The sequence below is a fragment of the Thermoascus crustaceus genome (genome assembly GCF_041956765.1).
Source record: "Thermoascus crustaceus strain CBS 181.67 unplaced genomic scaffold VTN00scaffold_2, whole genome shotgun sequence".
Lineage (NCBI taxonomy): Eukaryota > Fungi > Ascomycota > Eurotiomycetes > Eurotiales > Thermoascaceae > Thermoascus > Thermoascus crustaceus.
The window spans coordinates 2,311,857-2,335,050 of NW_027192528.1; the positions used below are offsets into that span (position 1 = coordinate 2,311,857).

Below are 23,194 nucleotides of genomic sequence, written 5' to 3' on the forward strand. Positions count from 1 at the left end.
AAAGTGGAGAACGCCTAGCAGAAAAGACTGAGATTGAAACTAAACTAGCCAACTAGTCACCAAGGCTAGCAGCGCAGACGGGGCCAGGGCCAAGAAAAGAAAAAAGGGACCATGCAAGGTTCGTCCTCTGCCGGGTTTGGTTTGGTGGCTTTATTTTATACTCCCGTAAAAAGGGCCGCGCCCCAATTCCCCTGAGGCGGACTCCGCGGACTTTCTAGAGTATCCGCCGACGTCATGAAACGGATACGAGAAATGACGATGAGCGAAACGGTTCACTCTCAGGCAGACGCGCAGATGCGATGGGGAAATCTGCAAACAGGTTTTCTCTCTTCCTGGGTTACTTTTTTATTTCTTCTTCGGTCGTGGAGATACTAGATAGGGAGTTTGCAACGTCTGTTTTCCAAGAAAAGGATGTCGTCCGTTGAGCCTCGATCAAACCTCGACCAAAGATTTTAACAAACTTAAATGAACACCCTGCGGAGCTGCAGGGCGAAACGCATGATGCAGGATTCAACGCGGCGATCCTTCCTTTCTTACAACTGCGTATAAGATAATAACTGCGAAATAATCATCACCGCGGGATATTCCTTCCCTCTCTTTTCGTGACTTCAAGCTTACAACTAAAGTCCTCGGTTCAGATGTTCTGCAAGACAAGACCCGGCCGACAATGCTTCAAAATGACTGCCGAGGTAAGAAACCGCCAGACAGGGTCCGAACTTAGATATGTCCGAGAATCCATCGGTACTCGGTACATAGTTATCGCCTAGAAAGTGACCTCCGGACGCCTCGAGCCGGCAGGGGTTCATCTTGAAACCGGGGACGTCAGGGAGGCCTGTTAACTGCGGAGTACGGCTATATTTTTCGAATGTTGGTCAGTCACATGCGTACCATACTCCACAGTAGGTATAATGTACGAAACAATAGCTTGAGGATGGGAAAGAAAAGAAGAAGAAAAACTGCGCGAGAATCCTTCTGGCGGAGTCCTCGTACCTGCCTACCGCACATAGAAAAGAACGACATCCCATGAATAAGAAGGGAACCGGCACATGGCCCGTTCCCCCTTGCTGCTTCCTTGCGCATGTGGATAGGTCCTATGATAGGGATAAAAAAAAGCATCAACCAAGCCCTGATTTGGTCTGGTCACAGTGGTCAGAGTTGGTTCCACTCTGGACCTCCCCAATAATCAACAATTAGTTAAATAACCACCTATCTAACTGCCCCTTTATGGAGGAGGGAGCAGCTCTCCTGGAGCAGATACCAGGAACCTGTCTAACTTTCTGTAGTGGAGCGGACCCTGGAGCTGTGGGTCAACTTCAAAACGTTTTTACGGAGTGCTGTACCGGTGTACATCCTGGGCTCGTCTCCATGGGCTGAATCTATGTCCAACATATAGCTATGATACTCTGCCTTCTTAGGATCAGAGTTGTGATCTGAAGTCTGTATATGTGCAGGTCGAGCAGTACCTATGCAGATTTCTGAAGTTAGATGACCGCAAAGGTAACTTACTGCGTACATACATCTAGTACTCCGTACCTAGGTTGTAATAATTACAGCAGAAGAACTAAGTGCAAGTGCCACTAAGTGCCGCAGCCCTAGGAATCCGAGGTGCTCGATCCGATCCGGATTCTGACGATTCAGGATCCACGAGTTGTGTGTACCTCCACTTAGGCACGACATTGTTATGCTGCACCTTATTCCGTAGTTAACCGCGATTATACCTAGTGTTTAGTACTTTGTGCCTATTGGGTCCCTTTTACCGAGTTGAAACATATTTGAACTTGAAAAAAAAGGAACTCGATCATCCACTGTACTTGTCAGGTGGATAGCTGCGGCAGCGATCCCGATCAAGAATGGAGAGATGAAGCGTGATTTTAGCCCCGAGGTCCTAATATCAGGAAACATGCTCAGACCGGAATGACGGGTCACGCCGTCACGGAGAAAGTGCAAGATAGCATGTTCAGCAGCCGGCGCGCTGCAAATGATCTGCAACGGGCTGTGATAGTCCACGCAGCTACCTCTTCGGTTTAAAGTTGTGGTGCGCTGATCTAGGACACTGGACAGCGCCAGCGGGGTCTCCCTGGCTAGCACTCGTAAGTAGACCAGCGTTATTATTATCGTCGGGCCAAGCCTTAAGATGCCGAAAGACCAAATGCGATCGAGGGGCGGTTCAGGCTTCAGCTCCAGGTGTAAGGTACCTATGGAGTAGTACATACGCCGCTCAATATGCACCGCAGCCTCCTTCAGGCGAACTTAGGGCTGCGGAAAGGGTGCCTGGAAACGAAGGCGATCGTAGGCTGCAGCCATCTGGGCCTGTGGCTGGGCGCACTGGCGTTACAGAGCGCTGTAGACAAAGGTACTTGGTAGAATTCCGAAGTCCGCGGGGACCCTGACTTGGATATGCAGCGTGAAGAAAGTACATTGATATTATCCTTCACAGCACCAGTGAGTAGGATACCGACTACTGTGAACTGCGAAGATCAGGAAATATCCGCTGGATAGACATTATTAGGGACGTTGTTAGTCGACGCCACGAAGCTTACCTCGAAATCAAGAGAAGCGGCTATGCGAAAATAAAAAGTTACAACTCGAACCTAAAACTAACGGCCAAACTTTTTGAGACGAACTTCGAGTATTCTCCGGAGAGTTGAATATATCCCGGCCGAGCTTGTCGGACACTTCTGAGCCAACCAGAAGCGAGTAGACATATGCAGAGTCTCCGAGAGGCGTGCACAGATCTCATACCCTCCAGATTGGTCAGAAACGAGGGTCGAGACCGGTAAGTGACGTGACTGATGTCTGGGATGAAGTTGGGCGTCTTGTCTCATGGAGTGACGGAGTCGCGGGCCCACGGTCCACAAACTCCACGGGCGGCTGTCTTACGGGCCGGACTCGATCATAACGGAGTGAACTGAGACTGCGGAGGAAAAGGATTAAACGAGATCTGCAGTTGGGCGCAGGTGGAGAATGATGTGCAATATTGTCCGTCGCCCCCAGTCCTCCGGTGGCCCTTAAATCTTGGTTTCAACCGTTTGAGACAAAGTCCCGAGCCGAGAAGGGCGAGGATCATGCAAGTTCGTGTGCATGGAGATGCAGAGCGCATTATTTGAAAGTCTGAAAGGAGGCTCGCACTTGCTGGAGTTTCGAGTATAGTCCACGACGTCCACAAGTAGCATGCGTATGCAGGTCTCTGTAGGAGCATCCACCAGCAGGCAACGTGCCTTACCCGCAGCCATGTGCATTTCAACGAGGACTATTACTCCGTAGTCACAAAATCAAGGTTCCAGCGGCCGTTGGGATGGAGGTTGAACCTTGAGCCTGACAGGACTGCCTGCCACTGCGTACACCTCGTGCGAGTCGAGTCGTATAGTGATGTACGGAGCATGATTGGGACTTTGGCATCCTTCGAGGCTCGACGGACTATCTCCGGGGCAGAGTCTTCATCGTGGGGCCTGGTCCCCTGGTCCCCTGGACCCTGCAGACAAGAAAAATCGTAAGGAAATGGCTGTCCGTTGCACCGTGCAGACGATACGGAGAGATGACATGATGCCACAACAGTCGCACGAGATGGCAGCTTGACGCGCACAGCGGCCATGCACATCAAACAGCACTGGCAGGCCGCAGAGAAGACCCAGCGTACTGTGTTGGAGCTGGCAGGTTGAGATGGATCTCGAGTCGAGGTTCCGCGCAGTCTTTAGGCGCTCCACAGCACTATGCGCAACTATGGAAGCCAAAACCGCCAAGGTCGACTCTATGATTCTAATTTCTGACAGGAATGAGAAGTCGAAAACAAGAATACCGGGCGCGCAACAGGTTCGCAGCCACAGGCGGTGCAGCCGTTGGGCGCGAGGCGATGGCAGAGGTTGTCGCTCTTCCACCCAACGTCCTGTACAGCGCAGCAGAGCTTCTGGAAGACCGGAGAGTTCCACAAACACCATGCAAAAAACTCCTCCACCACGACCCCAGGGATGCCATCCCTCTGTACGCCTTTGTACGATTCTCCCGGCCAGGATGCCATCCGGCCGAGACGGCTCTCCAGCATCCAGATGCTGCGCCTCACCTGGAGCAGATACGTGAAGGTTTAGAGCGAGCCCGTTGTTGACGCCCTGTCCAGACAGGAGCAGGGAGATGGAGAACATAGATGTACTACGTATGGTATGGACGTCCTCCGCCGCGGAGCATGAAGTTAACTAAGCGAACAGGGGTCAACAGAGTCGAGACGGGCTGGATCGAGTCCACAGGCCCAAAGTTGGTATACGCCGTACCCAGGGGAGCAGAACGATCTGCCTGGAGGCCCTGCTCTAAAGCTGCGATTCTCGTAACGGAGTTCACCACGGTGTCCGGAATCCTGCTGACTACGACGCTCGTTAGGTTCGACTACGTTGATCGCAGGCCAGCAGTGGGTCGCCGAGTTCGAGGCCATGCAGCGACAGTCCAGGGTCTGGATCCGCCGCGCAAAGCTTCTGCGCTCCTAAAGGCCCTAAACAGTCAAGAATCCATCGTCTGCGGGGCAGGGGGTTCACTTCACTTCCCTAGGGCCGACGGCCGACGGCAGCAGAGCTAGACGGAGATACAGCCTATACGATCCAGGCGTCTGATGGAGCCGGTCGTTGTCCGCAGCGTCAGCCTCACGGGAAACGGTCCAGCAGGGACCCAGGACCCCAGACGCCTGTTGTCAACGACTGCATGCGCTGCATCTTAGCCACAGACGCCATGTTCGACGCCGGGCCCGGTCCGGATGCCGCTGCAGCCCTGTCAGAGACGCCGCGCACGGGTTGATCCCAGAGCCCTGTGGATATGGATAGCAATTCGTGACGGGCTGATTCCGGACAAGCGAGCAGCTCGGGCCTGGCTTTGGCCCTGTTGTTTACTCCCTGACGTTGAGTCCTTAACAGGCTCTACTTCTCCTCCACCTCCAACGGTCTTGCTCTAGCTCTTTCTCTTCCTGAAGCTTTTATTATTATTATTATTATATTGTCCTTCGCTCTTTTTCTTTTCCTTGTCTTCGTAAGACAATCGTCACTCGTCTCTCCCACTCCCGCGCGCCTTGTCGCTGCCAATCGCTTACTATAACTTCACACCTCTGCACTTCTCCGTGAGATTGTGGTCAGAGCTACATACATTTGCTTTGCCAGCTTGTTCGATTCCTTGCGCTGCAGGAGCACTAGACCGGTTTGCAACTGCCGTCGCGGACGCGTCTCCCAGATCGACGACCGTCGCTTTTATACCATACATACACGGCGTTCCTGCACCTAGCCACTTGCTGCAAAGCCTCGTTGGACAGCAGGCTTGACCAGCGGTCGATTGAAGGACCCTAGGGATTGCTGAGGCTGCAGTTGCGATACAGTTCTACCGTCATCACCTTGCAGGCCTTGTTGCACGAGGTAGGAGACGTCCTGGCATCTCGCATGCCCGCTTTCCCTTTTGTCCTGCTGGATTGCTCTCTGCTCGAGCACGAGATGCTCAATGCCTCCGTTCGATTCTCTGGACTGACTTTGTTGATTCAAGGTTTCTTTCTGTCTCTCTTCGCGTCACGGGATATTGGCTGCTCTTCCACTTCGAGTAATGGCCGGCTGTAGAACAGGCATGGTCTCAATTTTGAACAATGACGATAATCCTTCCTTTGCAGTTCGCCCACCGCCGCGGATATCTCAGCGCAATTCCGCAAATCCATCGTACACATACGAATCTGTCCACCAGCGAGAATCGCCCTCTGAACCCCGCGATAACTCCTCTCGAGATTCTTCCGTCGTATCTCCCCTTTCACCACTTCCCCAACTAGCCCCGCTTTCGTCAGCCGAAGCTAGACAACAGGTCCTGTCCGGTACATCAGAGTATCCGTACAGTTACATGGCGGACAGTCGCATGGCCCCTCAGTACGCCAGTTACGCTCCGGCTGCTCCATGCCTGTACCCCCAGGCAAGCCCCTCGAACGGTAGTGTTCATCGAGTAGCATCCTCCGCCGAGCCCGCCTCTCCGCAGACGGTTCTCGGTGGGCCGGTAGATCTATCGGCGTCGAAGGTGAATAGGAAGAACAAGTATCCGTGTCCCTACGCAGCAACCCACGCATGTACGGCGACCTTTACGACATCGGGCCATGCCGCACGGCATGGCAAGAAACATACGGGGGAAAAGAGCGTCCACTGTCCCATCTGCAACAAAGCATTTACGCGGAAAGACAACATGAAGCAGCACCGACGGACACATCGGACCTACTCGGAAGACATGACGCCGAGGCTAGAGAAGGGAGGTGAACGGAAAACGTGGACGAAGAGTATGGATCAACTTCGGAGCCACGTCCGATCGCGAAGTCAGTCCCAGTCAGACGGCGACGGATACTCCAGCGCCAGTGGATTGAATTCCCCGACGACGGAGGACAACCCATATGTCCTGGCTGATTTGCACCAACGTCGGCAATCGCAACCATTCAGCTACTTGAATGGCATCAACATGCGGTTGGACGAAAACGACCATGTGGGACGATATGCGGCATCTCGATCCGGCAGCATAGCGGGGAGCCTCGATGCTCTAGTACTAGCAGCCAATTCTGCTCCTTATCAACAATGAAAGAAGCAGTTGGGAAGCGACTAAAGCTGTCAAAGCGTGAGAGTATTCTGCCGCAGCGCGGTCCAGCTTTACGACTTTTTCTTGCTTCTCCGGAATGCACGATCTCAGTGTTAGACAACGGACAGCCGGTTCTAGAGGTTGATTACTGGGATTGAGCTTTCCCACTTTCTCATTATTTCTTACTTTTCCAAGTTTTCTTTTCCCTTTTGGGATCACAGGCCCACTGGATGGGAGATCTCTTGTACAAAAAATTTAGATTCGGAGTCCACTGCGAAGCAAGGCGTCTGCGGAAAGTGAAAGTTGAAGCCTCCGGAAAGGTTGGGTTGACCATTTTCTGGTACACAGGAAGTCGCTCGTTCCTACAGAGCAGCCTACCCTACCCGAAAGGGACCGCGTGGGCCGTAGGGAGAGAGGGCTTTGGGGGAGCCGAGAGCTGGTCAACCAACGCGGTTCCCTTCCCTGTGTGCCAGTACTTTTTTTTTCCTTTCTTGGTTGTATTTTTCTGAAAGCTGTTGTATACTACGTTGGGTTACCTTCCCTCTGCATTCGCTACCTCTTTCCTTTCCTTTCCTTTCCTTTCCTTTCTTTGTTTGCTCTCTTCTCACGGGATATGGCTCGATGCTGCCACGTGAGAAAGGAGAAAAGAATGATTTGAAGAGGAGGAAACGTGCGAACGACCGGGCAGAGATGATGGAAAGGGAATATATGGCGGGTTGGGACCCGATGGGAAACCAGGGTCCGGATGGCGGCTCTTTGACTTTTGAGATTCTTAGTTATCTTGTCTTAATATGAAGAAAGACCGTTGGGTCTGCCCCTTTTGGGCTTTGAAACTATTGATTTCGCATATATTTTCCATTGAATCTTGCTGCCAAGTAGGTATAGGTATACCGTCCACCGGAGCTACAATCTGTAGGCTACATCTAGAAACACCATACCACAGAAAAGAATGCCATTGTATTCTATGTACTGTATCCCACGGTTATCCACCGCGGATCCCACCGTGGATCGATCGACGGAACGAACCCTGGATACGGTGGCGACAGGCACGAGGCCCTTGCCGCGACTGTCCCACCGTGACGGGTGTGATGCGGTCATCTCGCAGCTTGAGCCCTCTCCGTCAATCTCGGACATGATGCGCTGCAGGATGACGTTTGGTGATATCAGGAAGAAAGACAGAGAAGGCGATAATGTTGCACGAGGGGCGCTTTTTTTCCCTGATGCTGTGGTGGAAGATAAGCGCACATAAGGCCGCTTTCTTTCCTCCCTCACCTCATCGACTCGACTCAACTTTCTGCCATCACCGCCATCCATCATAGCCATTTTTCCTTTCTGTTCCTTCAAAGCTGAAATTACGTTCTAGATTGGACTCCATTGGACTGAGAATCCGTCAACGTTCTGCTCAGCCACATAACAGCCCCAACCTTGGGCTCCATCAGCCTCAACGTTACGATCGGATTCGCAGAAAACACCAGCGACCAGTCCGTTAGGTGCAGACTCGGGCTCACCGCTGCAGCTAAGGGCTCGAAAAGCCCCGACGAGGCGCAGCTGCGCGCCATCGAGGCAAGTCTGCTTCCTGTGCCATCCTAGCCTTACAAGTGCAGGGTTTTAGTACTGACACCATATACATGCATGCAGAAGAGCGAACCTCACCCCTCCACATACATCATCCGTTGGGTGACGGCCAAAGTTAATCGACAGGCTGTTCTTCCACCACTGAACTCTCACACACGAGTCACCGTCTCGTTGGAAGAACAGGGATTCGACCTGGTTATCGCCATTATTTATTTCATCGTCCGGAGCTGAGACTGGAATTCCATAGCCTGAGGCTCCCAACACACACACGTCACAAGGCTGCCCGTCTAGCAGATCATCCGACCTCTCTCTCTGGTATCCTTCTTCTTTGCACCATCACCCTCTTTCGGGGGTGTCTTTTTCTTCTCTATCCTCTTTCACATCATCATCATCATCATCATCATCACCACCACCATCTTCTTCTTCTTGTCTTTGTTCTCAACCTGTAATTATGACGTACTACGACGACCGCCGTTATCTTCATCCAGATAGATACGCCCGTCCCACCGGCTACGCCGACCAGCCCTACGCCAGCTACGGGAGCCGTCGTCATGACGGTAGCGATGACTCTGACATCGAGGAAGTGCGGCGCGACTTTCCACCCGGCTCTGACTACTATCGCTATGGTCATGCTCGACCACAGACGAGTAGGGTGACGACGGTCCGTGACGGCGGCGTCCGCAGAGCGCGCTCAACTGGTGGCCGCGGTCCGCATTACGGTGAGGGCTATTATAATCGCCCCGATGACCGTCATCGGTCCAAGCGTTACGACGATAAGCGTATGTTATCCTATAGTTTACATTTTGAAACGAAAGTCTTATGATCGAGGCTAACGACCAGAGCAGGCGGTCGTCCTGACCGTTCCCCGTCCCGCAGCCCTGCTCCTCGTCCAAGGCGTCGTAAGTCCCTGAGTGAACAGGCGCTGGGTGCTCTGGGTGGTGTCCTGGGATCATCTTCCAGCAAGCGCGATCAGAGCGACTCCGGCAAGCATCACGATCGTGACAGCAGTCGTTCCCGGAAGAGTCATCGCCATCACCGTCACTCGTCTTCATCTCGCAGACGTCATGACAAGACTGATGAGCAACTTGCTCAGGCTGTCAAAGCAGCGCTGGTTGCTGGTGCCGCTGAGGCTTTCCGTTCTCGCAAGGAGCCGGGCGACTGGACGGGAGAGAAGGGCAGACGCATCCTCACGGCAGCCATCACCGCTGGAGGCACAGACGGGCTCCTTGATCGTGACCCAGACAAGCACAGCAAACGGCACATCATTGAGTCTGTGCTGGCTGGACTGGCTACGAACCGCGTCGTCAATGGAAAACGGTCTCGATCAGGATCCCGTTCCCGGCCCCTTGGGCGCGGTCGCTCCGAGAGCCGCGGCGCCGGTCTGAAGGATATCGCTGCCACCGGCGCCCTGGCGGCGGCTGGCAAGGAGATCTACAACCGCGTCCGCTCCAAGTCCCGTGGCCGTCACCGCTCTCGTTCTCGCGACAGCTATGACAGCAGAAGCCCGCCGCGTCATCGCGCATCAAAGAAGCGCAGTCAAAGCATGTCCGAGAGCATCACCAAGGGACTGGCCGCGATCGGATTGAGTGACGGGGAGAAGAAAGACCGCAGGCGTCGCCATCAGCGCTCATCTCGTTACTCAGACGATTCCTATGATGAGTCTGACTCTGACAACGGCTGCCGCCGTTCCGGACGCCACGGTCGTTCGCCATCTGATGGATATTCTCGAGAAGTAGGTGGACTCCTTATCCCAGCCGACAGCACCACCACCTCCTCCCTTATCCGGTCCGAAGCCTACGGCTCGGGCGTGTACGGTTCAAATGGTGATGGTGGTCGTCGTGCTGACTCCGACACTGACTCTGACCTCGGCTCCAGTTCCGACGAAAGACGCACGCGTAAGAAGATGCACCGTAAGGAGTTACTGACCGCAGGACTCGCGACCGTCGCCACGATCCACGCCGCACATAACGTCGTGGAGAGCATGGAGAAGCGAAAGAAGAGACGCGAGTTGCTGGAGGAAGGGGAGATCACTCCTGAGGAAGCACGGAAGCGTCGGATGAAAGCCAATCTTGTGGACGCCGCCAGCATCGGGTTGGCTGCTCTGGGAATCAAGGGTGCTGTTGCAGAGTGGCAGGAGGCCAATGCAAAGCGCGAGGAGAGCAAAGCGTACAAGAAGGAATGTCAGGAGCGTGCAGAGAAGCGAGCAGCCAGGCGGGCGAGAAGTTAGAGCGACGCCTATCCTCGAAGTCAACGGTATCTGGAAGAGTCTGAGAAGGCGAAAGATGGATCTGCCAATACTCTTCACGAATATCCCCGCCGTGTCTTGATCCGCCATACCAGACAGTGGCGGCATTTCACTTTCCCTCTGCTTTCTGACCCTTGGTTGCTTTCGGGAATTTTCTTTTCTGGTTTTCAGGTTCCCCTGTTCTGTCCGTTCACTTACCCCTCCCCCTGTCTTATGTTTTTAATATTTCCTTGAACCCCTTACGAAGTGTATGACTATTCATGAGCCACGAAATGAGATGCGAATGACATGAGGAAACGGTGCCAGTTTGTTTTTAAATGGATCCTACGCGGAGGTATACGGTCGGCTCGAGATTAATAATGCGTGGTGACTTGCTGCTCTGTGCTTATTATTTCTGCATGAAGCGAATCCAGACTGTGTTACTATTTGCTTTTTACTTGATCACCCAGTTTTATCAGCACAAAACCCGCGAAATCCCCTGCTCCGGTTCCCCGCGTTTCCCCAATACCCCGACATGAGCCCCACGTGGGGATACAGTTATTCTTGTGTTCTTCATGATGATACGATAATATGCTGTACATCTTCTGAATATTAAATTATATGTTATTCTGTTATTTTCTATCTACTGCATGAAGCCATGGCTCCAGTTCCAAGTAATATTCTCGCCCTCCCACCTCCCTCCCCCGATCAAGTCTACGTCACGATATCAGCGAAGGAGGCCACCTTACCCTCCCAGAACGCCTGTTCATCACAAATGCGGACCCCGAGAAACGCACCACCGTTCCATCGCTCTCCTTTTTGATCCAACACCCCTCCCACGATGCCAGCAAGCCACCTACCCGAGTCGTCTTCGACCTGGGCATCAAATGCGACCTCTCGCGGTACCCGCCTGCCATGCAGTCACACATCTCGCAGCGGCAGCCCGTCATCATGAGCCCTGATATAGCGGGGAGTCTCCGTGCCGGTGGACTTGATCCTGCATCGGACGGGGACGGGGGCATCGACTATGTCATCCTCAGCCACGTCCACTGGGACCACCTCGGGACGCCGGATGATTTTCCGCACTCGACTTTCATCGTTGGACCGGGAACGCTGGATCTGCTTGAGAAGGAAGCTCCGCCGTATTGACCGGGGAGCGCGGGATCGGGATGTACGATGACGAAAGCGGGACGGGGCGGATGAGGAGCGTGCATCTCAATACGGAGAGGGCGAGGGAGACGTTGGTGAGAGTTGGGAAGTTGTTGGGTAAAGGACTGGGGCGGGATCGGGTTGAGGGTAAAGGTGAAGGTAAATGGGAGGGGGAAGGGGAAGAGGAGGTTGAGGTCGAGGTGATTGTTGCGCATGATGATGCGTGGAGGGAGAAGAATCGGGGACGGTTTTGGCCGGGACAGTTGTGGGATATATTCTGTGTTACATATATTTTTTTCCATTTGATTTTGCTTCCAGCTGTGCTTCTAGTTTTCTGAACTATGTTGAACTACGTATCTAATACGAAACGGCATTAACCTTAGTCTATATGGGTGGAGATAGGACATCTCAATGATAGATTGGTTATCGGCCAAGTTGTATATGCAGTAGCATAGAAAATTCTCAAGTCGTATGTCGCCAGCAAATTACCGTTTAGAACAATACCTATCTGTCTGTGTATGCATGTAATTGACATGACCCTGATGAAGAAGAGGTGTTGGATAAATAAAGCAGCCAATCCATTGATATTCCCCATGATCTGGCAGCTAGCTAGTTACTTTGTAGTTAGCCAGCCAGCCAGCGAGCCGGTCGTCAGCTGTGCAGGATGCGAAATGTGGGATATGGACAAGAACAGATCGTACCCCCGGTCATCTATCCCCCGATTCGACTTAATTTCCACTTCTCCAACGCACGACAGACAAAATGGACGTCGGGATATCAATACCGCGAATGAGAAAATGTGGGGTAAGCAGCCTCCTCCGCCAGCTTCTCCTCTTCCTCTGATGAGGGAGGCAATTTTGACTAGCTCCAGTTGGCTTTGTGGGTAAATTACTACAAAAAAAAAGGCAGAAAGCAATGCAAAAGGGTTCAGATTAACAGTGAAAGCAAGCTTTTGTGCTGCGTACTGACTATTATGAAATCGTGCATACCCACGCGGATCAGTCGATTGAGATTATCTATAGGTACTTACGCCTCTCTGGCTATTGGTATACACAAGGTACCTATATTTCTGGCATCTGCCATACTATACTACAGGATATCGGAATTGACCGGCTTCATTTGATCGACTTTATCCACATCCAGTGTCTGCCTAGAACCCAGCATGGCATCCCCAGAGAAGACGATTGCGTTTATCGGTATCTCTTCCCTCCTTCTCTCAGTCAGGATAACATTCCATATACTGATGAATCTTCAGGACTCGGCGTAATGGGCTACCCCATGGCCGTGAATCTGCGCTCGAAGCTGGACCCCGAGTACACCCTTCTCATATGCGACGTGAGTGAGGATGTAGTCAAGAGATTCCAAGCACAGATGGATGGTAAAGGTCCGGTCGAGGTGGTCCGGAATGGATTTGAAGCTGTGAAGAGAGCGGTACGTCCATACATGCTCTCTTGTTATCATGATCGATGAATATAGATCAGGAAGAAAGACTGACGAAGACCCAGAACATGGTCATCTCCATGCTCCCTGACACGCCCGCCGTCAAAGCCGTCTACCTCGACCGGACGAGCGGCATCCTCGCCGGCGCAAGAGCAGCAGCATCCTCTGCCTCATCTCCGCAAGACGAGATAATCATCGAATGCGGCACCATCGAAACAGCAACCATCCTTGACGTCGCCCGCGCGACCAAAGAAACCGCATCATCCCTCAACCCTTCTTCCAACACACTCACCTTCATCGACGCCCCCGTCTCCGGCGGACCCATGGGCGCACAAGCCGGCACGCTCGCCTTCATGGTCGGCTGCCACTCCTCCGACCCCATCTTCCCAAAAGTCAAACAGGTCCTATCCCACATTGGAAAACCCGAAAGCATCTTCCCCTGCGGCCCCATCGGTTCCGGCACCGCCTTCAAAATCACCAACGACTACCTCTCCGCCATAACCTCCCTCGCGGCCTCCGAGGCGCTCAATATCGGCGTCAAGATCGGTCTCGATCCAAAACTCCTCACGGACGTGATCAACGCCAGCGGCGGCCAATGCTGGGTCACGTCGCGGAGTAATCCCGTCCCCGGGGTGCAGGGCGATGCGCCCGCGAGTCGTGGGTACGAGGGCGGGTTCCGGATCGAGTTGTGTAAGAAGGTGTTGAGGATGGGGTCAGAGTTGGCGGGGATGGTGGGCGCCAGGACGGTGCTGGATGGGCCGGCGTTGGGGGCGTTTGAGGAGGCGAGTAGGGATGAGAGGTATAGGGGGAAGGATGCGAGGGTGGTTTATAAGTGGTTGAGTGAGAGTGAGAGGAGGGAGTAGCAGGTAAGGGCGAAGTATGAATCAAGGAACGTTGTCATCAGGGAAGTATCTACAGTTGTTGGAGAGTTCTGTTCTGTTCCGTTCTGCTGTATGTATGTGCTGTGCATCTGTATATAGGTTTTAGTCTAGTCTCTCTCCCTGTGTGTGTGTGTGTGTGTGTATTGATCTGACTTCGTTCCCTCCATCGAAAATGACATTCTGCACAGGATATTGATCAGATATATAGGCAAGTGCAAATAAAAGCAGGAATCCATGGGAAGATTTGCACAAATCAGACCATTCATCGAGGTACCTATGTAACTACCTAAACCTCTGGTGAACGATAGCCGCAGACCCCAGTAATATCAGTCAAGATAGGATAGAATAACAGCGCGTTATCTTCCCCAATGTGGAGTGCAGCCTGGGATTCGTTTCTCCGCATTCCCTCGCTCGTCCAACCCCGCTTGGTTGAGCGTTGCAGAAGGACCAATTGTGGATGTCGGCTGCAGCCGACGCCGCGAGCTGTTATCTGCGAGACTCAATTCTTCATGAGTAATCATAAACAAAAAGACATGTCAAAGGAGAATTACACATCTTCTGTTCAGATACTATACTTGTGTCCTGTTCCTAATAGGTATACACCACATAACGTCACAGACGATCGACTATGGCCACACCAAATGCTCCTCTCCCAAGCTCCATGAAGGCGCAATGCCTCGAGGCGCTGAACACCCCGTACGTACTACGCGACCAGCCTCTCCCTAGCATCACCTCGCCATACGATCTCCTGATCAAGGTCAATGCCGCGTCCTACTGCCACACAGACGCGGTGCTGGCCAAGGGTGAGATGCTGCCCAACCCGCCGTCCTTCCCTCACGTTGGCTGCCATGAGTTCGCCGGGACGGTGGTCGCGACGGCTTCTGACGCTGTCCCGCCAGCGACTAGCTTCCGTCCAGGTGACCGTGTCGGGGTGAGTTCTCGGGCGTTCCATCCTTGCGGAACCTGTGAGGAGTGTCTCGAAGATAAAGGCCCCGACAGTGACCCACCGGGTTACTCGGTGTATTGTCCAGCGTCGAAGGGTAGCGGGATCAGTATGGATGGCGGATTCAGGGAGTATGCCGTTGTCGATGCACGACAGGTGGCGCCAATACCAGCCGGACTGAGCGCCGTGGATACAGCCCCTCTGATGTGTGCGGGCGTCACTATATATGCGGCATTGAAGAAGTGCGGCTTGACCCCAGGACAGCATATTGGCATTGTTGGATGCGGTGGCGGACTGGGACATCTTGGTCTTCAGTTTGCCGTGAAGATGGGCTTTGATGTTTTCGGTATTGATAACGCGGATGGGCCGCTGGGGCTGGCTCGCGGGTTGAATACAGGAGCCAGAATCGTCGATTCCCGAGTCGAGGAGGCGGAGGAGGTCGCTCGACAGGTTGGTCTGAGCGATGGGAAGAAGCATCAGGGAGAGATGGGTCTCGATGCAGTCATAATCTTGCCAGAAAGTCAGAAGGCATTTGATTACGGGGTCAAGTTGCTAAAGAATCATGGGAAATGCGTTGTCGTGTCATTCCCTAAAGCTGGTTTTCATATGTCGTCGCGCGATCTTGTCTTCCGGGACATCACCGTCGTCGGCAGCTTGGTGGGGAGCAATAAGGTGTTAAGGGAGATGCTGGAGTTCTCTGATCGGCATAATATCAGGGCGACTCTGAAACGGTATCCTCTATCAAAGCTGAACGACCTCGTTGCGGAATATCATCAGAGAAGTGGCGGAAAGCTGGTTGTTGACATGTCACTGGAAGACTCCTAAGTCGTAAATGATGAATCAAATTGGAGGTTTTCCTGTCCTGCTTAATGAATACCCCTTGTCAAAGACTCCCCTGTCTCGAGCATATCAGCGTAGATGTTTAGTGAAGTGCCGATTACATCCACAATGGCCCATGTCTGGGCACCCTTGAATATCCTGGCCCAAACACGTAGCACACTTGCGCTTAACTGCTTCAGCGTGACCGGAGACTCGAGTGGAAGATCAGACCGCACGGCGAACTCCGTCTCGTCCAGCATGGTTTTGACAAGTGAGCAAATGCGCCGTTCGTCATCTGACACCTCCGGCTCTGGATGTGGCAATGAGAGCGCCTCGAGCCATTTGCTTAACAAGAAAGCACACTCAAGTGAACACAAGGAATGCTGTATTGACCAGACAAATGTCTGTGTCCGGGCAACGAGCCGGATGCCGATCTTCACCGGGATGCTAAGGGCATGAGCGGAGTGCAGAACCGCTCTGACAAGCTTGGGCGTGCGCTTGATTGCGCGACTCTCGCGGAAGGAGTTCGCAATCTGGATTGGATCTCGAGTATCAAGAGCGCGTCCCGGTCCGATATCGATGTTGAGTCGGATGTAAGCAAGTCGCAAGAGTGCCGTCGAGTTGAAGGCAACTGGCCCATTTGGATCCATAGGGTCAAGGGAAGATTCAGGGTTCCTTTTCCATCCTAGCTGCCAGTTACGTAGCGCTTGCTCCAGGGCGGATACATCGTCCGGTGAAAGGTCCCCGTCACCGTCACAGCGACAGCGGGTGATCTGCCGCACAAAAAAGATATGTTGAATCAGAGCGTGGATCAAGGCGTAGTTTCCCAAAGAAGAATTCCATCCTGTCGTATTCCTTGCGCCTCTCGAAAAGAGGCGATGGAATGCTATCTGGAAGTCTGGTTCTGGTGGCACTCGCTTCCTCACTTCTCGCCATTTTGCTGCCGTTGGTGCTTTAAACTCCGCTGCGCTGCATGGTAAGGTCATTTTCAGCTCCGAGCTAAGAATAAGTGATGGAATGTTGTAAACAATACAGTGAAGGTTGAAAAAGCAGAAAACGATGAACTTCGTCCGTTTAATGGTTTCGGCCCGTATCCATTCCTCCCATGATGCATCTTCCGATAAAGGTTTGTTTTTCAGGCCATCATCCCTGACTAGAGTGGCGAGGACACTTTGGAGAGCCAATGCCTCACGAAGTATCTTTTTGTGTTTTGCCCAGGTTGCCATTGCCATCAATAGAAATAATGCTTGCGCTGTTTGCATCAGATCATCAGCACCCGAATGGGTGCTATCTGCTGGTTCTGGCTCAGGTGGAAGCCCCAACGGCCCGGAGATGGATCCACTGCGCTGAGGGTTCATGGAGAGTATGCCTTGTGGGCTTAATAATTCATCATTTGCCTGTAGCGAATTCTCGTCATGTCGATGTACTGCGGCAAGTCGGGCATCCCTCCGCCGTATCCGATGCATAGCTATTGCTTGACTAACATGGAACAGTTCCACTCCCTTTTCACCCTCGAAACAATACTGTGCTCCCACAGCCGCCATTGCAAGAATAAGTTCAATAGAACAACGTTTCATTGTCATGGTTTGGACATGTAGACATGGCATATGTTCATGGAATCCGTTCACATAGCCGGCAATGTAACGGGACATCGCCAGCCGTGATGGCAATTGAAAGTTCTGTGGTAGAACACAAGCAAACTCCCCAAGTTTTGTAGCTATGATATGCCTATCCTCAACGGAAATATCAGACAACGGCCGTGGAGACGGTGCCTGCTCGGGAAGAACATGAGGAGATTCCTCTGGCTGAAGCGATGGAAGTCGAGACCCAAAACGGGAGAAGGAACTTGACTCATCTAGGTGGGAGGTTTGTGACATTTGCAAATTATTTATTCCAGCTTCGTGGCTGTGGACAAAGTCTGCAGCTTGATTTACAGACTCGGGAGAAAAGAAAGGTATAGGTTGTTCGGCATTGATGAAAGACGAGAAGTGGTGTGAAGAGATAGGACCATTATCCAAGAAAGCAGCTAAGCTTTCAAGAGAATTCTCAAACTCCAGACTTGATAGAGCTCCGTCAAAACGTGGTACCAGTTGATCTGAGGCCCTCTCTAAGCGAACATCTTCAGAAGTGTCCAGGGACATGTCTGTGGGGATATCACGCGCATGGGTTGCTGAAGAAGTCAACCCTCCTTGTAGAGCAGCCTGCTCCGCGGCCATTGATAGAGCAGCCAAGGGAATTTCATCGCTGCGGTCGACTCCTGATTGAACCGCCTGAGTGGACGTGGTCTGTAAGGCTTCCTGGCCGTCGAATGTTGCCGACTGTGATGCTGATACAATAGATGGATCTTGACCATCAAGCCCAGCATCAGCAGCGGACCTCTTTCGTGTACTCAATCTTCCGGCACGAGGACCTCGGCCTCCACCAGCCATATGAGTACCTTGGTGTCCCCTTGTGCCGTCTCGGTTGTGCGACAGACGCTCATGTCGTATCAAAAGATCGCTCAAAAAAGTTAGTAAGTTGCCAATTGCAGCAACATAAAATATAGAATATTTTACCTTCTTGTGAAGCGATTGTCGCATTGACGGCATGCAAATGGCTTTTCCTGTGTGTCTATCTCCAATGTCAATGGAATGTTCCCTGTGAAATTACGTTCTAACTTAACCCTACGTGTCCTCTCATGACGTTGTAGATGCTCCAGACGAGCAAACCACCTCTGGCAATGTTGGCATTGGAAGCGTTTCTGTTTCTTCTTTGTCCATTCGGGACCAGATGGAGTCGCAGCGGGCTGGCTATCGTTGTTGGCCACGATCTCCAGCATCTACTCCGTGAAGGATGAAGTTCGAAATGTATAGTGATAGAGCAAAGGAATTCGAGATATATTGTTGGAGAAAGGAATGTAAAATCGAAGGATATCTACTGAATCCTGCATGGATGTGCAGCAGTTGATCAGTCCAAAGTACTTGCGGAGTAGCAGAATGCGGAGTTGCGGGGACGTGGAGCGCTGTCCGAAAAAGGAAATACCCGGCCGGGGATCCTACTTAGTCAGCCCCCGCGTTTCAGCCAGAGATTATTGACCATCAGACTGAACTAGCAGCATAAATGTGAGTTGCTCTGAATAAAGTAAGTGTCATAGGATGAGCAGTTCTTTGAAGCAGAAGATGGAAGTATGCAGCATAGATTAAGGTAAGCATATAAACCCGTAAGTATATAGCCAGGCTTAGACTTTTATTCTTATGTTGATGATTCAGCTAGCATGATAACTAGTTCTATTCTTCCGATCGGATTTCCTGGAACCTTTTTTGTGGCCAGCGGCTTGCACTAACTAAAATGTATAAGAGAAAGCCAACCAATAGCATCCCATCTAAATGCTCTTTACTATTCAGTACTTTTGACATGCAGAGGAACATACCAATTATGCCACCTTGTTACCAAGCTCTCGAGGATGTTCTCCCTTCTCGGCCATTTCATTTAGAACCCTCTCCGCAGTCTTCATCGCATCCACACCAGCCGGTACCCCGCAGTACGTCGTCGCGTGCAGAATGGCTTCTCGGATCTCGACTTCGGACAACCCGTTGTTGATAGCTCCTCGGATATGGATCGCCAGCTCCGGTCCACGGTTCAATGCCATGAGTATGCCAATGTTCATCAGACTTCTCTGCTTGCGCTCGAGGCCAGGCCGTGTCCACGCGTATCCCCAGCACCACTCCGTTACTAGCTCCTGTCCAGCACGGGAGAATTCCGTCGAACCGTTTTCCAGGGCGCGATTGACGTAGTCGTCTCCGACGACACTGCGGCGGACCTTCAGGCCCTCCTCGAAGAGTTGTTTGTGAAGTGGAGCAAGACTTGGGTCCGTGGACATCGTGGTTGCTTATATTGTAGGTTTCTCTGTTTGGGAGCGGACAGGTAGTACGTGTGGGAGGTCAGTTTGGGGATCAGTAATGCAATGATGTGTTTGCGTTATGGATTGACTTATTTTAAAGCTTGCTTCAATTTATGATAGTCTCAACGAGAAGAGTCAATCCTTTGTAAATTTCCGAGCCGGAGAATTGTTTTGGAGCAGCGACCTCGGATATCGCAACAAGGTGGGGTCGCGGGGTAGTTGGAGATATGAGGATCCCGATTATCCGGTTACTCCAATTCTCAGATTTCTCCAACAGATTCTCAAGTCTGGGGTTAATTTAGCAAGGAAAAAGAACTCTAAGTCAAAGAGTAATCACCAAAATGATAATTATTGTTATATCTCTAGATCAGTATGCTCGAAACCTGAGCACCACTTAGTCGTCTAGCCAACATAAATGGAAAAAATACCTATCGTCTGACTGTAGTTTCATTGCTTCGCTTTATCTAATAATGCAAACGTGGATCTAGTAGTGATTGAAATTCTATGACTCTATGGCTTCTCCTTTTGCCAGTCTTCGTTTCCTCCCAAATATCTATAGACAACTCTTGAGTCCAGGTCCCGGCATCTAGGATCTTTGCTCGCGCCATCGTATGTTTCCAAACCAGCATCTCCCAGAACAAGCTGTGTGCCAACTCGACGGGCCATTTCCACAGCCAATCCAAAGTCCTTGCGCATCAACTGTACCTTGAAGCCCTCTTTATATCCATTACTCGACGGTGCCTCTGGGTAAACTCCAGGAACTGGGTTGAACTTGTCGCAAATCGTATTTTGCGCAGTCCCTGCCGCATACACATTTGCAAGAACTCTTGGATCCAAGCCCGATCGCATTCCCATGTCCATAGCTTCAGAGCACGCAATTGCGATAATCCCAGAAAGGTAGTTGTTGGAGAGCTTTGCTGCGAGACCCAGTGATGGCCCACCACAGGGTATAATCTGTTTACCCATCATGCTGAGCAAATGCGTCAGCCGAGGTAGATTGGGGTCGTCGCTCGCACAGCCCAAGAAAAAGGCGATTGTCCCCTTTTTGGCACCTACCACGCCGCCGCTGACTGGGGCATCGTAGAATGATGCCGACGGGAAGTTCTGAGCAATGTCATCTTTCACCATTAAGCTTGTCGCCGTGTCAATGGTCGAGCAATCGATAAAAAGCTTTCCGGAGACGTCTGAGCAGCATGTGCCAGTTTCAGGGTCGAGATATACCGTTTTCACATGTGAGCCTTCGGGTACCATGGTTATAATAATCTCCTGGAAGCAGATTGATTAACGTTAGCCATTTCCAGAATATTGAGCAACAGGATATCAGATCTGGAACTATGCATACAGATTTCTCCGCAACATCCTTTGCATTGGTGCTTTTAAATATCCTCCCTGGATGCTGCGTGCAGATATCGTCCACAATGCTTTCAACAACGTCGAAGACAAATATAGGCGTCCCGTGTGGAAGTTTTGCCGCCAGATGTCGCACCATCGGAGCACCCATGGCTCCAAGGCCAATGAAGCCAACGCTCTTGTAGTCTGCTGTAACCATCTTTGTGGTTATTGAGGAGAGCTGAGCCGTGATGGTGAATAACAAATCTCTATGATTAATATGCTGGAATCAAACGATGTCAAACTTTCAAAAAGACTAACATGTTGCATCAAAATATTAACAACTTTCCTCCAGGACCTAAATTTTCAGTAACGATGGGGATGTTATTGCCGAACGGAGGTGTTGGGGTAAGCTTTTCTTATCCCCGCTCATCTCTTTGCCCGACGAACAGCCAGTCTGCCGAAAATGGGGGAGCCGACTATAGACAGCTAGTCCTCAAGGTACGTGTAGTAACTAGCCACGGTTGACAATTAAAATAAAAGGTGAGTTTCCGGGAGTCTCTGCATCTTGTCATCTTCCTGTGGGGTAACCCCTTGGCTCTCTATGCCTTACCCCAAAATACTAGACACCATGGAGTTAGGACCATGAAGACAGACGATAGTAATGTGGATGAAATTTAATTACTTGAATGCAGTACCTTATCTGCATGCCTGATGCTGTACATGTCTTCGTCTGAACGACTGCGCCATGTCTCCGCTGTTGGCAAAGCAGAAAACACCTTCGGATGAAGCAACAGTCCAAGTTCATGCCCTGTCGGCAGGCCATCTTACTCTACCAGAGAGATATTTCGTCCATCCTGCTTCGCAGACTGCCAGACGAACAGTGCCTTCGCTTGCATTTCTTATTCAACATCGTTCAGTAACAGGGGAAGTGACTCGTATTGTCTTTGATCTTGGGCTTCGAAGGAAACTCGAGCGCTATTCCGAACCAATACGGCGTCATGCTGCTACACGAGAGCCTCTCACAACAGACCCGGATGTTGTGAAGAGCTTGGCTGCAGGTGGCTTGATACCAGATGATATAGACTATGTCATATACTCGCATGTGAGTTAACTTCTGTTCGAAACGTTCAAGATCTTGTATAAATCAGGATATGTCAATTAGGGTACTAACATATTATTTCAGGTCCATTGGGACCATGTTGGAGAACCTGGTGACTTTCCACAAAGCACATTTGTTGTCGGGAATGGAGCACTGAACCTTCTCCGCGGCGGATCTGACTCGCTGCATGGTAGCCACTCCTTTTTCGAGGCAGATCTTCTGCCTCCAACGAGGACAATTGAATTGAGTAACCCAGATCTGGCCACGAACGCTGGAAGTTCGCGATCCGGAAACAGCAAGCCTGGTGAGCCAGATTTCCACCAGCCTTGGAAGACTCACGGAGATCTACCACGCGTGATCGACCTCTTCCGGGACGGTAGCCTATACATAGTTGACGCTCCTGGCCACTTGCCCGGACACATCAACCTTCTGGCAAGGACGGGCTTGAAGAAATTCGTTTATCTGGCCGGGGATGCTTGTCATGATAGAAGGATCATGCGCAAGCAGAAAGAGATCGGAGAATGGCGTGACTCAGAAGGGCACATTTGCTGCATTCATGCTGACCGCACACTGGCAGAGAAGACGATTGAGAGGATTCGGGAGTTAGAGAGGAAAGGGGTAGAGATCATTTTTGCTCATGACTTCGAGTGGGAAGAAGATCCGAGCAACGCGGCGCGTTTTTGGGGTCCGCGGTTGTAAGATATGTTGTTATCCGTGCTTTTGATATATGAAATACATTTCCAAAATTTTTATGTGAAGTGCTATTTATATTCAAAGACATATTAGGTCCTTTGTGGATCTGCCTGAGGCTGGTATCGTGCTAGGATGACACATTTTGCAATTCATAACTCTTTTACAAGATTGCTTTCCATAATTTAGCAATGTATTGCAACTCTTGGGGTTTCTCTGCAATAGATAAACCACACATTCTCCTCTCAAGTTATCCCCGCAGGTCTTAGAACATATCCTGGATGCAATCCAAGATCAGTTAATTGAGTCTCTCACAGTTGGATTGCTCTGCAATTTTTCGGTTTGAATATTTCTTTTCAATTCTAGAGAAATTTTCTCAAAAGCCTGTCAAATACAACCAAAAAAATATTCATGGGAACAAATCAAGTAAGCAATATCGTCTCTCCAAACAATACATCCTTCATAGTTTCTAGCAATTAATTCCTCGGAGCCCCTTGCACCACGCCATTTGCGCTGGGAGGAAGTAGGCTTCTGTGTACAAGCTCCGCAACGATATTCGTGACCCGGAGCAATTGATGAGTTGGACCGGTCTTTTCGGAGG

General features: G+C 51.3%; 12 protein-coding genes across 12 annotated transcripts; 8 read left to right on the plus strand and 4 right to left on the minus strand.

Annotated features, from left to right (window-relative positions):
* Positions 1-620: 620 nt before the first annotated feature.
* VTN00DRAFT_4364 (uncharacterized protein) lies at positions 621-1,048 on the minus strand (the record flags this gene model as incomplete). The annotated part of the gene is made up of 2 exons (XM_069430783.1): positions 621-852; positions 999-1,048. The coding sequence occupies 2 exons, from the start codon at positions 1,046-1,048 to the stop codon at positions 621-623; spliced, it is 282 nt and encodes a 93-aa protein (XP_069289884.1).
* A 2,332-nt stretch (positions 1,049-3,380) lies between these two features.
* On the plus strand, positions 3,381-4,561 carry VTN00DRAFT_4365 (uncharacterized protein; the record flags this gene model as incomplete). The annotated part of the gene is made up of 4 exons (XM_069430784.1): positions 3,381-3,490; positions 3,556-3,741; positions 3,811-4,076; positions 4,200-4,561. 4 exons carry the CDS (start codon positions 3,381-3,383, stop codon positions 4,559-4,561), a joined length of 924 nt encoding a protein of 307 aa, XP_069289885.1.
* A 1,022-nt stretch (positions 4,562-5,583) lies between these two features.
* Positions 5,584-6,564, plus strand: VTN00DRAFT_4366 (uncharacterized protein; the record flags this gene model as incomplete). Its single annotated transcript, XM_069430785.1, has 1 exon — positions 5,584-6,564. The coding sequence occupies one exon, from the start codon at positions 5,584-5,586 to the stop codon at positions 6,562-6,564; it is 981 nt and encodes a 326-aa protein (XP_069289886.1).
* Positions 6,565-6,791: 227 nt separating this feature from the next.
* Positions 6,792-7,356, plus strand: VTN00DRAFT_4367 (uncharacterized protein; the record flags this gene model as incomplete). The annotated part of the gene is made up of 2 exons (XM_069430786.1): positions 6,792-7,027; positions 7,074-7,356. The coding sequence occupies 2 exons, from the start codon at positions 6,792-6,794 to the stop codon at positions 7,354-7,356; spliced, it is 519 nt and encodes a 172-aa protein (XP_069289887.1).
* Positions 7,357-8,587: 1,231 nt separating this feature from the next.
* On the plus strand, positions 8,588-10,363 carry VTN00DRAFT_4368 (uncharacterized protein; the record flags this gene model as incomplete). The annotated part of the gene is made up of 2 exons (XM_069430787.1): positions 8,588-8,915; positions 8,982-10,363. The coding sequence occupies 2 exons, from the start codon at positions 8,588-8,590 to the stop codon at positions 10,361-10,363; spliced, it is 1,710 nt and encodes a 569-aa protein (XP_069289888.1).
* Positions 10,364-11,018: 655 nt separating this feature from the next.
* On the plus strand, positions 11,019-11,509 carry VTN00DRAFT_4369 (uncharacterized protein; the record flags this gene model as incomplete). The annotated part of the gene is made up of 2 exons (XM_069430788.1): positions 11,019-11,034; positions 11,118-11,509. The coding sequence occupies 2 exons, from the start codon at positions 11,019-11,021 to the stop codon at positions 11,507-11,509; spliced, it is 408 nt and encodes a 135-aa protein (XP_069289889.1).
* Positions 11,510-12,671: 1,162 nt separating this feature from the next.
* Positions 12,672-13,812, plus strand: VTN00DRAFT_4370 (uncharacterized protein; the record flags this gene model as incomplete). The annotated part of the gene is made up of 3 exons (XM_069430790.1): positions 12,672-12,705; positions 12,765-12,940; positions 13,015-13,812. 3 exons carry the CDS (start codon positions 12,672-12,674, stop codon positions 13,810-13,812), a joined length of 1,008 nt encoding a protein of 335 aa, XP_069289890.1.
* A 646-nt stretch (positions 13,813-14,458) lies between these two features.
* On the plus strand, positions 14,459-15,598 carry VTN00DRAFT_4371 (uncharacterized protein; the record flags this gene model as incomplete). Its single annotated transcript, XM_069430791.1, has 1 exon — positions 14,459-15,598. One exon carries the CDS (start codon positions 14,459-14,461, stop codon positions 15,596-15,598), a length of 1,140 nt encoding a protein of 379 aa, XP_069289891.1.
* Positions 15,599-15,639: 41 nt separating this feature from the next.
* Positions 15,640-16,950, minus strand: VTN00DRAFT_4372 (uncharacterized protein; the record flags this gene model as incomplete). Its single annotated transcript, XM_069430792.1, has 1 exon — positions 15,640-16,950. The coding sequence occupies one exon, from the start codon at positions 16,948-16,950 to the stop codon at positions 15,640-15,642; it is 1,311 nt and encodes a 436-aa protein (XP_069289892.1).
* Positions 16,951-19,004: 2,054 nt separating this feature from the next.
* Positions 19,005-19,451, minus strand: VTN00DRAFT_4373 (uncharacterized protein; the record flags this gene model as incomplete). The annotated part of the gene is made up of 1 exon (XM_069430793.1): positions 19,005-19,451. The coding sequence occupies one exon, from the start codon at positions 19,449-19,451 to the stop codon at positions 19,005-19,007; it is 447 nt and encodes a 148-aa protein (XP_069289893.1).
* A 531-nt stretch (positions 19,452-19,982) lies between these two features.
* VTN00DRAFT_4374 (uncharacterized protein) lies at positions 19,983-21,021 on the minus strand (the record flags this gene model as incomplete). The annotated part of the gene is made up of 2 exons (XM_069430794.1): positions 19,983-20,738; positions 20,815-21,021. The coding sequence occupies 2 exons, from the start codon at positions 21,019-21,021 to the stop codon at positions 19,983-19,985; spliced, it is 963 nt and encodes a 320-aa protein (XP_069289894.1).
* A 528-nt stretch (positions 21,022-21,549) lies between these two features.
* VTN00DRAFT_4375 (uncharacterized protein) lies at positions 21,550-22,602 on the plus strand (the record flags this gene model as incomplete). Its single annotated transcript, XM_069430795.1, has 2 exons — positions 21,550-21,906; positions 21,988-22,602. The coding sequence occupies 2 exons, from the start codon at positions 21,550-21,552 to the stop codon at positions 22,600-22,602; spliced, it is 972 nt and encodes a 323-aa protein (XP_069289895.1).
* Positions 22,603-23,194: the final 592 nt, after the last annotated feature.